This window comes from Mobula birostris, chromosome 15, assembly GCF_030028105.1.
Source record: "Mobula birostris isolate sMobBir1 chromosome 15, sMobBir1.hap1, whole genome shotgun sequence".
NCBI classification, from domain to species: domain Eukaryota; kingdom Metazoa; phylum Chordata; class Chondrichthyes; order Myliobatiformes; family Myliobatidae; genus Mobula; species Mobula birostris.
This window is the reverse complement of record NC_092384.1, coordinates 41,025,741-41,041,563: the sequence shown is the minus strand read 5'-3', so window position 1 is coordinate 41,041,563 and position 15,823 is coordinate 41,025,741. Positions and strand designations below refer to the sequence as shown.

General features: G+C 38.9%; 1 protein-coding gene across 2 annotated transcripts in view; it reads right to left on the bottom strand.

Moving 5' to 3' along the window:
• vps35 (VPS35 retromer complex component) overlaps positions 1-15,620 on the bottom strand; it is a 44,273-nt gene extending 28,653 nt beyond the window's left edge. The window contains exons 1-4 of one of the 2 annotated variants that reach the window (XM_072279652.1): positions 15,510-15,620; positions 2,826-2,924; positions 946-1,042; positions 187-310 (exon numbers count right to left, since the gene is read on the bottom strand). In XM_072279652.1, the coding sequence (XP_072135753.1) occupies positions 187-310; positions 946-1,042; positions 2,826-2,924; positions 15,510-15,512 (323 nt within the window). In that variant the 5' untranslated portion in view covers positions 15,513-15,620. The remainder of the gene's footprint in view (positions 1-186; positions 311-945; positions 1,043-2,825; positions 2,925-15,509) is intronic. The other variant, XM_072279651.1, reaches the window with a different exon arrangement.
• Between the last annotated feature and the right edge of the window lie 203 nt (positions 15,621-15,823).

Here is a 15,823-nt window from a genome sequence, read left to right as displayed (position 1 = left end):
TGAAAATTTTTTTTAAAAATGGGTACTTCAGTTAAGTACAGATTTTCATTTACATTCCTAAGCCAGTCAGATGTTGATTCACAGTCACAGGTTAATACCAGATGTGGAAACACTATGCACTGCGGTTATTTACTGTGAAACTAGGCAATCCAGTTGCCACTGACCTGTAAAGTGGAGTATACTTACAGCCTAGGAATAATATTGCCAGCGTACTGAACAAGTTCATACAGGTCAGCCACCTTTCTCCCTTTGGCAAATTCATCAGTCAGATAAACTTCCAAATAATGCAATTCATCTGAAATTGCCATGTCTAGCCTTGCATTAAGGATCAATATACATCCAAAACATCTCCCAGAAAAAAAAATAAACTGGAAAAACCAATATTTTTTTTTATTCTTAAAACAAAATTATTCATCAAATCTGAAAACTGTCCTGATTAAATTATACAGTATTTAATACACAGGAACTCAACAGTTTTCCTGGAAAAAATATCATTTAGGGGTGGGGAGAAAAGAATAAAAATATGAAATTGTTCTCCATGAGCAATGACTCCATTGTTTACATAACATGAAATAATTTCTTACCACGCATTTGGGAATTTAATGAATTGAAATTCTATCAAAGTCACATATGGTCAAGATAAAAACTAGTAATTTGATTTCATATAGAACTTTTCTTGACCATATACAGTTTAAAAGGCACTTAAGGCCAATAAATGCACATTTTTTAATGTTGGCAAGGTAGCATGAACAGGTAGGTGTGCAGCCTACAGCTCAAGGGGTAAGGCTAAAGTTTACATCATCACTTTCTTCTCTACTTTCTCCCCTCTTCCAAATTATGAAAAGTGAATCTATTACCAAATCCTTATAAACTTCAATACGAAGAGAATTTTAATTACATTTTAAACAAAACACTACTATTCTATACAAAAACTTTAAAGGATACAGAGTTCATAATAACTCTTTGGTGACAACATGGAAGTTCGCAGTTCACCTAGCATATTTGAAGCATGTTTTAATGCATCCATCAACTTATTCTTGTCCTAAATAAAAAAAAATGGTTAGAGATGTTAATATAATTTAATTATTTCCAAATAAAATCTAAGCTTATTAAATGGAAGTCATTCCTTTAATTTCAAACAGAATAAAGTGGTAATATCTAATCATTGTCATGACAAACTACCCACACAATCTGCATGAAGTTATGAATAAAATTGCTCTGGCTATGCAAACCTAAATTTGCACAATGAATTGATAACTCTGGCTACATACATACAAATCCAAAGCAATTCCACTGTTGATAGAACACCTGAATGTTCCGGTCAATTCAAGGCAGACCTAAAATTATCATCCAAAGAATTTTACTGAAATTCCAACAACAGCGAGGATTTTATTTTACAACTTAGATGCAGCACTATTATATTTTACAAGACTTGTACTGAGACATCCTCTTGAAAGATTTCATTAATCAAAATGATTCATTGTTCAACCAAAGGTTTGCTTTGGGATTTTGGACAAATGTAAAAGGCTATTCACTGATTATCCAGAATTATTTCACCCTCCCTCACTTCAGAATTCAGCTTTAGACAAACTACATCTCCACCCCCCCCCCCCCCAAATGGATCTCTTTCAGTATCAAAAATTTATAGACTGGATAAACCTAGTACATAATTTTAGATCATAGACACACATAACTATTGGCAACGTAACAGAAGCACAGCTACCGCAATTTCCACATGTTTATATATATAAAAAAAGGAACTGCTACAGAACAGATGAAAACGTATTCTTTAAAAATCTTTATATTTTTGACTTCCAATCACAGCAAAAGCTGAATTAATGTAAAGCAGTAAGCAAAAGGTTTAACTATTTTTCCACTTCAATGCACGTACATTGATTTCCTGTTTGCTAAATAAGGTTATCCACTACCGGAAACTTCCATTGTGCTGAAATGTAACTGAAGAGTCTAGAAATATTTCACTCTGAAAGGAACAGTGCTCAAAAAAAAACAGTTTTTTTTTTAAAAAAGAGGAAATGCATATGCATTAACCATTACCTTTGGCAGCAATTTAACTCAACCCATCTGTGATTTTGTTATTTAGATAAAAGTACACCCAAGTTCCTGAGAACATAATTAGATTTCCTGTAGCCTTTTGAAAATATGTATACTACAGTCATCAATGTAATGTTTACTCTTTCAAAATAAAAACAGGAATGAACAGTCCAAGCTTAGAAGTCAGTAAAGAATCCACTTCAAGCTATGGCAATTCTTTTTTCCTCCAATCTATGTCAGTAATGCCTTTGAAAATAGGCGTCTATATTTCATAAGAACAAAGCAGCCTGAATTTTTTTCCTTTGATATGGCATTGAATCAAATCAAAATGAGTCCCATAAATGATTTTTTAATGATTTTGAAGATTTTAAATTAGGCTCAACAGACCTTACCCTCAAAACACTTACAAGGGAGCCACAGGACAAGGATCAAAGCTGAAACTGGAGCATTTTTTGTCTACTCAGCCCAAAGATATTAAAGTATTATAAAAACATGCATCATCTCAACAACAGTCCACCAGCTCAGTAGAACAGAAGTTCTGTTCATGAGCCCACAATGTTAAGCTATCCTATATAAACCTACTCCACTGTCAATCTAACCTTTCCTTCCTGCACAGTCCATCAACATCCAATTTTACATCATTGTACCCAAGAGACTTTTTAAAAAATTTCCCATGTCACTCTATTCAAAGGATAAAACCTATTCAGAAACCCCACACATTTTTCTTCCATTCCACAACCGTATTGTACAATGCATAAGAAAAGCAAACTTACCAAGCATCTTTTCATTTGAAAAGACTGAACCTTAACAGTCTGAACAGCTTCATCAAGCAACTTTTCCTGCTCATCTTGAGGTGACTGCTGAGTTGTAGGCTGCAGAAAAATGGGAGAGTGAACATTATTTTCATGGAGTAAATATTGATGCAGATTCACTAACCATATAGCCAGTTTGTTCTTTTGATGCAACTTTTAATAAATTACATTCAACAAGTTCAGCCCAGCAAATAAATCTGGCAAAATAGCACTCTTCAAAATTTTGATAGCTTTATAGGAAAAAATTACGCATAAAATCTTACAGGAAAGTCCTAACACTTCCACCAGTTATGTCACCTTTTTATGCTTGTCCCCTCATATAAACACTGCCAAAACTCAGAATCCCACTCAGCAAACCAAACAATATTCCAGATCTGTTTGGCTGACTTTTGCCGACAAACGACAGGAACCAAGTGACAAGATCTTGGGTAGCAGCAGTAACATGGCAGATAATCAGACAATATCAGAACAGAACCAGCCTCATCACAAATTCTACTGGAAACCTACTATACCAAAGTCCCAGACTTAATTTCACTATTTGTTATAGTTAAAAGTAGTTAAACTAAAACTTATTAAAAAGTAAGGATGCTCAACTTGTTGAATATTTAATTTATTTCAGATTTCCAGAATCAACAGTATTGTTTTCAAGGTTCCTTGCTCTTTCCAAGAGCCACTTTAATTCACAAACTTTCAAAAGCTTCAAAATAAAATATAAATTAAAAGTAAAAACTATCAAAGTACAGAATTAAAATCACTGAAACAAATTAAAATAAGTTAACAGATGGAATAAAATATAGAGAAATGCAAAGTTATTCACGTTTGTTGTAAGAATGAAGAACAGAAAATTATTCTGATGCTCAGATAGGAAGCACACAGACAGCATCAGTTACAGTAAGTAATTATAAAAGTGTGATGTTGGCTTTATTGCAAGGGGGAAGTACAAAAATAATGGAAGTTTTATACAACAGCACAGGACCTACAGTAGATCACATGTACATAAGCAATATCTGCACACAATTTCAATCAGCTTAAATTAAATATTTGCCTTCAAGACTGCAAAGTTTACTAGACTGATATAAAGCAGATACAGGTGGAAGAAATATTAAGCCAATCAGGCTTTTGCTTACAGGAGTTTCAAAGAATGAGAGGTGCTTGCAGAAATCTGAAGGAATACATTTCTGTCAGCATGCTAACCTTTCCCTCCCAGAAGTATAGATTCATACAGTTTAGAGGGAGTGCGCAAGTGTCCTCTGACCACAACAATGATTCATGGCTTTGAGTCAAACAGGGACAAGGAAATTAGATAACAATTTCATAATCATCTGCAATCATTGCCATATGAAACAACCTTAGGGTAACAAAGATTTTCCACACCCTTGACTGAAATGGCTAGGGGCATCTATCAAGTGAGGTAATCTTCATATCGATGATGCCCTCCATCACATCACAACTGATATGCTAAATGAATTAGATTCAGAAAAGATGTAGCAGTTAGAACAGTAGGTATTCTAAAAGATGTTATGGTTGGCAAGTTCATTGGATATTGTAAAGTGGCAAAATTTAGGAGAGCTAATGGGTAATGGGTGCCAAAGCAGCATAGCTGTTAGCGTGGCACTATTACAGCTCAGAGTGTTCCAGAGTTCAGAGTGCAATTCCAGCACCACTCTACAAGGAGAATCTGTACATCCTCCCTCTGGTTTCCCCCCAGACGCTCCAGTTTCCTCCACAGTCCAAAGACGTACTGGGTAGGTTAACTGGCCATTGCAAATTGTCCCGTGATTATGTTAGGGCTAAATGGGATTGCGGGGTTGCTGGAGTGGAGTGGCTTGAAAGGCCAGAAGGGCCTACTCCATGCTATATCGCTAAATAACTAAATAAACAGGATCAGTGTAGATGGGTACTCAGTGGACCAAAGGACCCGTTTCTGGTTGTCTATGAATTGCTGTGGGCTTGCAGTAGCCGGGCATCTTCTCACAATACAGCACATTTCCCACCATCAAACCATGAATCCCATTCTCGCTCAATTGTAGACTCTCTTCATGATACCAGCAGGCAATTTAGAACAAAGACCTAACAAAACATTCAAAAATATCAGAAACCTATAGAAATACACAGGTCAGGCAACATCTCTAGAGAAACAATTCACTTTTAGTTTGTAATCTTAGATGGACCCAAATACGAGGTATTCAAATACAAAAATTACAATATGCATTTAAACACTGGAACCAGTACACTTTATACAGCACTAAACCTATAATGAATGGATTAAATCATGAACCGCAGTTCTGCCAGTTAGTTGTGAATTATAATACATAACGACAAGTTACTTAATGGAACTCAATACACAAATGTAAAGTACAAGGTAAGCGTTTGCAACAACTTTTAAATCAGAAGTAATGAGCAAATGAAACGTCATACCTCCCAAGTTCTCCAACATAAAATGTTGCCAATTTAATTAACTCAACTGTGATATTAAGAAATGGCTGAATGCATGGGTACTGTCTTCAGGGATGGACTGGTAGGTTAACTGCTCTGTTGTAGGTAAGTTGTAACAAATTAACAAGGAAGGGTGATGGAAATGTCTAAGAGAAGTACATGCAGGATAATGCTGTCAATATAGCTCCAAAATACCCCACCCCAAAAAAAATTGCAAAAAAAGTTTTATGGTCATTTTTTGTACTTTCAGACATACTGAACAACATATCAAAAGTTTTGACAGAAATGGAGTATGGGAAAGTAAAAAAATCTGACGTTAAAAAAATGGCCACCAATGAAAAGAATCGCACCCATACCTGTATTATTTTGCTATGTTTCACTGTTTCTAACAAAGGTAGTGGCATAATTGTGGTATAAAATGTGAATGGGAATACCCACCGGGCGTGTTTTATCGCCAGAACTATGAACTATTATTTCATGACGTCAACTGCACCACTGGGGGATACATATCCAACTCCGGCAGAACTACAACTTGCGGCTGCATTGGATTATGTCCCAGCAAGTTTGCGATTCTTGCTGCAGCACCTGTTTGTTGGGAAGGATATGTCCAGAAAGGTTGCTGGTATTGGGCAAGCAGTGCGACCAAGGGCTGTAATTGCGCCATTACAGCTTGGTGTGGTGGTGCAAATGCACCACTTGTATGGGTCATGGTTCTTGATCCGATAGTCTCCCAACCATGGGGTTTTCTTCATCTTACCCAGAAGTGTAAGGGTTCGAAGTGAATGCAGCTTGTTCACTTGCTCCGGATATGTTGGGTAGTGACATGGACATTCTTGATATGTCCCTGTTATTTGCTAGAGACAACGTGGACCATAACATTATAACCTTGGATGGAAAAGGTACCTTCCATGGGATGGGCATGATAGTCACCACCACATCAGGGAAGCAAGTTAGTCGCATCATTTTGAGAGAGAAAATGGCTGACAAAGATTGATATAATAGATTACCGCTACGCAAAGCATTTCAACCGCAACATTGAATTTCAGCCCCTCCCATTCTCGTCCGCCTGTGACCGCACAGTTGACGTTTTCTGGGAAATGTCCCTTCACTTCGAGAGTACACCTAGTTGGCAAGGCATGATGCTTTTACTGCACAAGGAGTGTGAGCATCCGGGGAAATCCTCGGTACTGTTTCTCCCAATGATCGAAATGAATCCAGGGGACAAAACCTGTATCTTGTCCACCCTAGATTACCTATGCAAACTTGCATCAAAACACAACATGCTGGCTATCATTATCATCAACCGCTGTTTTGGAAGGCTTCTGAGATAGCGAATGCTGTTCCAGATGATAGCCCAATGAGAAATGTGGTGTTATTGCTTGGGAGCTTCCATACCTTCATGAATTTGTTGGGTGCCATCGGAACTTTGACGGATGGCAGTGGACTTCAGGAGATCTTAGAGATGAAAATGCCATTGTACACATTATGAGCAGAAAGGTGGTGCAACGAGTGTTTTCGTGGGCACCTGCTGGTGAATCAGTATCTTACGCATCAGATGTTGCTAAAATCATCGAGGATGACCCTGGTTTTCAAGACCAAGTGGAAGAACTTGAGAGACTGTACACACTGATGGAAACTGGCACAAGTGACTTAAGAGTCATTGTTGAAATCAGATTGCATTCGCAGGATTGACAAAACTGGGACTCTCAAAAAGGATGAACTGGCAGGGACTTCCAAAACCAGCACACTGTGGGTCAACTACCAGCACATGGTAGGATTGCTAGGGCACTTGTTGAATGGGGTCATGGGAGATGCATCTCAGCTTGCTTGCTGATATTCGTGGCCGCTGGCCATCCGAATTATCTGAAGTCGGCTCATCTCTATCTCTGGAAGATTCATGCATTGCAGGATGACAACCCTGAGGTTCATCAGAAGTTCCAGTCTGGGTTCCATGTAATCAGACGCAGCAGCCAATACTGGGCTGGCCTTGGCTCTGATCTTGTTGTAGAACAGACACTAATGCGCTCACTAAAAAGCCAAGGGGGTCTAATGCGAGGAAGTGGGATGTCAGAGAACCAGAGAGCAGTTTGGACTATGCCTTCCACTGTGCCATCCTCTTACAACCTTGCCGTGCAAGAACTGATCACAAATAGTTACACAACAGGTGAACAACATAAGTTGTCCACTTCCAGAGTAAGTAGATGAGGCTGACCTTGAAAAAGTCGCAGCAAAACTTGACTGTTTCATGCCATTTTCAGATGATAAATCATTGCGCAACATCATCACAGGGGTTTATGCAAATGAGGATGTCAACGTACATGACCTGTTTGCATTAGGAAATGACATAGTTAGGAAGATGGATGGACACTCTGTTTTCTCATATTCGCACAAAAGGAGTTCGAAGGTCAAGACACTAGCATCCAGCAGGGCAGTCAAAGTTGCTGAAGACCGTACCATAGATCCAGCGTTGTTATTCCAGAGGTTCCTAGTTGTGTTACAGACAGGTGATCTCCGGCTAGACGAAGTGATAAACTATGAACTCTTTCCATATCTGATGTCTTTGTTTGAAGCAAAGAACATCTTGCGCCAGCCGGATAAGCCACAACTGGTAGAAGCGATAAAGAACTATGTCACCTCCAAATTGGACAATAGATAGATAGATAGATAGATAAATAGATAGACATACTTTATTGATCCCAAGGGAAATTGGGTTTTGTTACAGCCGCACTAACCAAGAATAGAGCATAAATATAGCAATATAAAAACCACAAACAATCAAACAACAAAATGCAAACTGTGCCAGATGGAAATAAGTCCAGGACCAGCCTATTGGCTCAGGGTGTCTGACCCTCCATGGGAGGAGCTGCAAAGTTCACCTCCCGTGACGCCCAGTGTTGTATCTCGGTAGAATATGGCCGGAGTCCAACAACCATATTGCTGTCACACTGACGGTCCCAGTGACAGATCACTATGTTCTAGATGGTGGATTACTTCTGCACCGCTTAAAATGGACAGAGGGGTGCACCTACAGTTCAACTGCAGATGACAATGCCTCATTCACTGTCAAACACTATGCCAGAGCCACTGTAGTGTTTGATGGTTGCGGGGTTGGGCCAAACAGAAAGGACTGTACTCCTCAGTGAAGTAGAAATTTGAATGCGAACAAGGTGAACATTACAGGGGTGACAAAATTTGTCGGAAAAAAGGAGGACTTCTTGTGGAATGAGGCAAACAAGCAGGTAATTATCCAGCTCATCATGGAACGTTTGCGGGAGAGAGGCTGCGAAGTGATTCAAGCTGAAGGAGATGCCAACGTTGAGATCGCAAAAGCAGCCGTCACTATGTCTGCTTTCAAATCTACCACTCTCGTTGGAGAAGACACATATCTCCTCATACTCTTGCTCTACCATGCAGTGGTGACAAACTGCACTGAACTCTATTTCCACTCGGACAAGGCAAAATCAAACGCCTATAATATCAAGGTCCTTAAGCAGATACTCGGAGAAGCAGATTGCAATGATCTATTGTTTCTCCATGCCTTTACCAGATGTGACTCAATGTCCAGAGTATTTGGGATCGGAAAGAAGTCAGTGTTCCAAAGAATCATCAGGAAAGAAAAAGGAATCAGAGACTGTTCGAAAGCATTCTGTTCACCAAAGCAAAGTCAGGATGCTGTGGAAACCAATGGCTATAGGGCAATGGTGGCGTTGTTCAACGGAAATCAGAACAACTCCCTGGCATCCATCAGTTACAATATGCTCCAAGAAAGTTGCGAGAGCTAAGACTTTGGTCACACCTGAAAGACTGCCACCAACCACCCTGGTTTGTAAATTTCACTTCCTGCGGACTTACTACCAGGTTATAGAGTGGATGGGCTGTAGTGATGAAATGGAACCATCTGAGTGGGGATGGAGGGTAGAAGGGGAAAAACTCGCTCCAGTGATGACAGACAAAAGGTCTGCTCCAGAGGTATTTATTCAGATGATTCACTGCAACTGTTCGGGAGGGTGCAATACACTAAAGTGTACCTGCAGAAAGCATGGGCTGGAATGCACCAGTGCGTGTGGGCATTGCCAAGATGGCAGCTGTGACAATATGACAAATGAGCCAGTGATAGAAGAGGATGATGAACAAGACTACATCTGAGAAGCCATAAGGTGTCATGACGTCAGTACTTAATACCAGAGCTATCCCTTGATTACGTCATGACATCAGTACAAATGGAACTCTCATTCAAGGAACTACTGTTATTTGAAGAACATTGGTGAAAAGAGCATTCATTAAAACATCAGGTTTTAAAAACTTGCAATTTGATGGTTATCAGTCAGATTTTTGATGTTTTTCTGCTGGCAGCCATCTTGTTTTTTGATGTCATTTTTAGAGATTTTCCCGTGTGTCAAAATTGTCCAACTTTTGATATGTTGTTCTCCACATCAAATAGCACAACGAACGATCATAAAACATTTTTTTACAATTTTTTTTTAATTTAGGAGTTAGGTGGTATATTGACCCGCTTAGGACTGTACGAGGCTAATACAAAAGAACTTTACTGATGGGATTTCTTTATTTGGAGCTAGTGTGAACTTGATGGGCCAAATAGCCTTCTCTGCTATAACTAAGGTGAATTTTCTCAATGTAATTCTATTGAATTTCATGCCAATTTGTCAGCATGCAATCTAATACTTCATTCAAAGAAAACTAAAATGCAAGAATCCATCTACATGAAAAATTGCTTAGAGATGCGCTGTCCACAAAAAGCAGAATAAATGAAAGCCCATGCAATTATTGCCCATCAGTCTACTGAATGAGCAAAATGGAGTGGACAGAACCATTAAAAGGCATTTACTCACCAAAGATCTACACACTAGTGCTTGTTTAGATTCTGCCAACATCACAGGAGACCAGATTTCATTAAAGTCTTGGTCCAACAATGAACAAAATGAAGAATTTTAAAAAGATGAGGAAAAAGTACTACCCTTGAAATCAAGCCTTTATTCAACAGAGTCTAGCATTGAGAAACCTTAGAAGTCAATGCAATTCTGGGTGGCATCACACTTGGGAAAAAAAGAAAAAAGGTTTTACTCCACTTAGCCCAGGATATAAATGCAGGAGTTCCTCTAAATACTTTTTCGCTAGCAGCTTCCTCAATGACCTTCCCACAAGAAAGTCAATTGCATGTGTTCAGTAAAGATTAAGTGTTTAGCTCCAAGCAGATAATTAAGCAATCCGAGTCCTCATGCATCATGGAATGACACTCAGGCAATGATTGATAAATAACAAATTTATCATCACCAGTTCCCAAGCATTCTGACCAATTGGCCTCAACACCTCAGCAACACCAACACGACCAAATAATTTACTGGAGTAATCAAAAAGCCAGAACAAAAACAGGCTGGTGCAAGGTATCTGAAATAAAAGCATAGATGCTGGAGATAATCAGCAGGATGAGCCAATATCAGATATAGCAGAAGTGGCCAATTCTGATAGAGACTGAACAAGTGAGTCAGCTTAAGAAGATGAGAGAAACCAAAAGGCCACAATCTATCCATACAGAAGTACCGTTTCTCAAACGTACCTGGGCTCCCGAATACAAAGGGAGGACAAACAGATACATTGAAGTGCAATGGAAAAACCTAGAGGATAGGTGGTGCCTCTGTGTATTTCTATTATTTTCTATTCTTATTTAAGATGTCTAACATATGCAATATTTTGCTTTTGTAAACTTTGGTACCATTACATCCCATTCTACATTCCACCACCTCCACGTTGTTCCAACTTGTCAAACATCCAGTTTTGGACTAGCTACCATTTTCACTAGCCGATGATAGGAATTGCCCTAGACCACCGATACAAGCACATTATCATTCATTCCACCTCACCCCGAAACAAAGTCACATTCTAAGTGAGATCTTTCCCAGTCTTACTGTTGGATTCACCATAATTTCTTCGGCCTTACTTTATCCAATACCCTTACCAGTGAACTACCCAATGGGGGATTGCATTTGACTTTTCCAGTGCTTTCCCTACTAGTCTCCTGTGCCATCACACACTCATCTATCCAAATATTTGCCACCTTGATTATAAATTTACTTTGAACTTTGACCATGTAACACTTTCATCTCTGTTGGCCTATATTGACTATGGTCTAATATCAAATTTAAAAAATTGATCTTCACATTTAAGATCAGGTCATTGCTGTACCCAACCCTTATTTCCAACAACAGTTTTATAACAACTTCTTGTGTAACCACCCCTACCATCTTCACCATTTCCCTTTTTATCTAACCATTCGAGAGTTTGGATTAAATACAGTTTGTTTTCCAACTATCGGGTTCAACAATCCAACAATTAAAGCTGCCACTCATCCTTCAACCATCATTGAAGGCCCTCAACCTTCAACTCATCCTCACCCTCAACCTGCCACTCATCCTTCAACCCTCACTGAAGGCCATGTCTGTGACCAAGCTTTTGCGTTGACTCCTCCATGGAGACCAGTGGGGGGAAAAAAAGGTCAAATTTCTTTATTCAGTGCTTTAAATTTCAATTATTCCATGACTGTCATTCATTTGATTACATTTCTGAAATTCCTTGGGAAGTGTGGGTTCCATAATATTTTAAAGAATATTACATTTCAACTCAGAGCTGCAGATAACAAGCCAGCAGATTTACGATTTTTTTTATTGTGGGAGTGGTTGGGGCAAAGTAACTACCATGCATGATACATGGCAACAAGTCTTTGCTTGGGTATCAACCAGATTTACACAAAGTTACAAATCAACTTCACCCATTGTCATTTGTCAAAAGATGTATTTCATCAAATTAGTTGCATTTTCTCCTAGAAGTCTGGTATTAAGGAAAGCTCAAAATCTTTTCATACCATCTGCTATCAATTGATAATTGCCAGAAATTTTATAAATCCAGTAACAACAGTCACATGTGAATCAATCGAACCATAATATGCTCATTTCATTTCAAAAGTGGTACAGGAGGAAGCCTAAAGTTTTGTAATTACAGCCAGCTTCCCAACTTCTAGAAATGCAAAATTCAACAGAAAACCACCATGGAAGATATTACTGTTGGCGATGATATCCTACATTGCGAAGTTATCATCGCCAAAAGCAGCATGATCTTGCCCGCTTATAACATTTGAAAAATTTTTTTTAAACTTTCCTTCAAGTGTACCAGACAAAGCACTTTAAATATTTTAGGGCTCATGACTGAAAGGACATCAGAACAAAGCAAAAGAATCTCGTTTGAACAGATTACATACCAACTCTACTCACTAACATCAATAATTCAAAATGGAACAAACAGCTGCACACTGTTAGACTTATTTATTGGCCAGGAAAGAGCAGCACTCATCAATACTGATGTTAATTGTTAGATGCACTTTCATTAGAAAAGGAATCTGCAAATTATACAGGTTATTTCGCCGTTATTATCTACCTACAAGTACTTTCAAGCTAAAATTACTAAAATTGGCCAACTTCATCAAGGTCAAAGAAACTGCTAATGTCTGGCTCCAGGGTGGGTATCTTTTTCCTATTTTGCCCTGCTCTCAGCAATCTGAAGTGCGATGAAAGTGTTGGCATGGATTCCTGGGATGGCAGGACTTTCATATGAAGAAAGACTGGATCAACTGGGCTTGTACTCGTTGGAATTTAGAAGATTGAGGGGGGCATCTGATTGAAACGTATAAAGTCCTAAAGGGATTGGACAGGCAAGATGCAGGAAGATTGTTCCCGATGTTGGGGAAGTCCAGAACAAGGGGTCACAGTTTGAGGATAAAGGGGAAGCCTTTTAGGACCGAGATTAGGAAAAACTTCTTCACACAGAGAGTGGTGAATCTGTGGAATTCTCTGCCACAGGAAACAGTTGAGGCCAGTTCATTGGCTATATTTAAGAGGGAGTTAGATATGGCCCTTGTGGCTACGGGGATCAGGGGGTATGGAGGGAAGGCTGGGGCGGGGTTCTGAGTTGGATGATCAGCCATGATCATAATAAATGGCGGTGCAGGCTCGAAGGGCCGAATGGCCTACTCCTGCACATATTTTCTATGTTTCTATAACTGATGTATGCTAAACAAGGCACACACACTCTCAACAATTGGACAGCACTGAGGACTGGTATATTTTGCAAATGAACATGCAACATATTTTGTTTAGAAAAGGTACCCTTTTACAAAAAAATGTTAAGATATTAGTCACTGTTAATGAGGCTGAAAGTAAACTTCGAAGAATCATGCACAAGATATGAAGCATGCAGGTTTATAATCAAACTCTTAAGTTTACATTTAGAATGATGAAATGTCTGCAAACGAGCACTTGATGCAATAGCAGCTCTCTAGTTCAACTGTACGATGCTGCAACGAGAACAAATGAATAAGATAATATCTTCTACCAGAATGGCTAAAGTGTCAAACCTTGTTTCAAGTTCTCTTACTCTTTACACCCATGCTTAATAATTTTTTATATTATTATTGTGCACATTCAAAACAGATTTAATAAAAAAGTTAAGCTGAGTGCAACTTGACTTGCAATTTATGAAAATGAAAACAGTTCCAATTTAAAATAAATTATTGAAGTTCTTTTTAAAAATTAAAATTGTTTTGGAAATGTTTATCTTTGTTTGTCAGAATCTAAGGATAAACTCTGGAGTCCAGGAAATTAGATGCAAATAATTTGGTTTTCAAACTCTCCAAACTACAAAATATTGACCTCAATAGTAGTTTAAATAAATGTTCATATCAAAAAGAAAACAGAACAATTTTTAAAACAATAATATAGAGGAAAGTTCACAAAAGCAAATATTCTTTGAGCTTTCTTCTCATGTTGGGTCTAATGCAATTACCTACCTAGAGTTGCCTTTGATAAATAAATGGCATTCATTACTTGAGAATGTATACGTGCAAATTATACAGGATGTATCGATTCTAAGCATGTACTCTGAGCAATTTACATTGTACACAGAAAATATATTATACAGTAAGAATGTCATGGGTGGACAGTAACTTCAGAATCAGGCTTACTATCACTGGCATATGTCGTGAAATTTGACATTTTGTGGCAGCAGTACATTGCAATACACAATTGTTTTTGAAAAGCTATGAGTTACAATAAGATATATTATATATGTATACACACACACAAATAAACTAAAGTAGTGCAAAATAAAGGCAAAAAATAAGGTAGTGTACATGTATTCATTGCTCATTCAAAAATTTGATGGCAGAGGGAAAGAAACTGTTCCTAAAGCGTTCAGTGTACGTCTTCAGGCTCCTGTACCTTCTCCTTGATTGTAGCAATGAGAAGAGGGCACCCTGGCTTATGGGGGTCCTTTATGATGGACGCCACCTTTTGAAGATGACCTCTTTTGCTAGGGCGGCTAGTGCCCTTGATGGAGTTGGCTAAGTTTGCTACTTTCTGCAAGATTCACTTATAACACAGGTAAGTGACTGTCAAGCTGAAACTGGCATTTACCAGACATGACAGAAATAAAGCTTCAAACATGACATACTTCTACTGCTTGTGAATTAATAACACCCCAAAACGCTCAAGACAATCCAGACATTAGGTTGCTTAACTATGTTTACCATTCTTGTCAATATTCTGTGTTGATAAGCATCAGAATTAAATTATTGATCATTTTGAGACAAATTGTATTTTCGCCATGAACCAGTACTCCAGGATATTGTGCTTCAACGAGTGAGACATTTTTATAGGGAGATAAACGATTTGTAGGTCATCCTTAATATTTTTCCATAGCGGTTGATGACAATCAAGTAGACGGCTAACTATAAAGGCAACACAGTACTGAACTGTGTTGCTTACTTCAGTCTAGAATGAAAAATAATTTAAATATAACACAAAAAGCACATCAGCCTCAAGGCCTTCTTTTATTTTACCATCACCGCGGCAGCTTCGAATACCCTGCCATTCGCACTCACTGGCTCCTCTTTTATAACTTATCTCTGTAATCATGCACGGTCCTTTTCCAAGGACCACCAGCTCCTGTCAGGAGTAACCAAGCTGTCCCTGAACCATAACGAAGGCAGGCCAAGGCCAGGCCCGGCCCAGCAACGCCCATTCACACCAGTCTCTCCGTAACGTTGAATTCCAAGAACACAATCGCCGGCGCTACCCACAAGCAGACACATTGCACTTAACGATAGACTACATTAGATCCCAGACTTAATGTGCGAGCACTCACCATGATTTAGAGGCTCAAGCCAGCAAACGCGGCCGCAGTCACCTGACACTCACTACTTCAGGCCCTTCAGGAACAACCAGAATAATTAGCTTAACTGCACAGCCAGAAGGACCCATGCGTCAAGTGATTGATAACCGGATTGGCCATTGACAAACCGCAAATTCTAACACGACAACGATTTTACACCAATCAGCAGAGTGGGTGGGGGAAAAGCTCCTGGCTTTGATTGGTCACCCTGAGCAAAAGATGATAAGTTCCGGTGTAATTGATTGAGCCAATGTGCAAAAAGTTGCTGCTTGCCCGTTAGATGATTG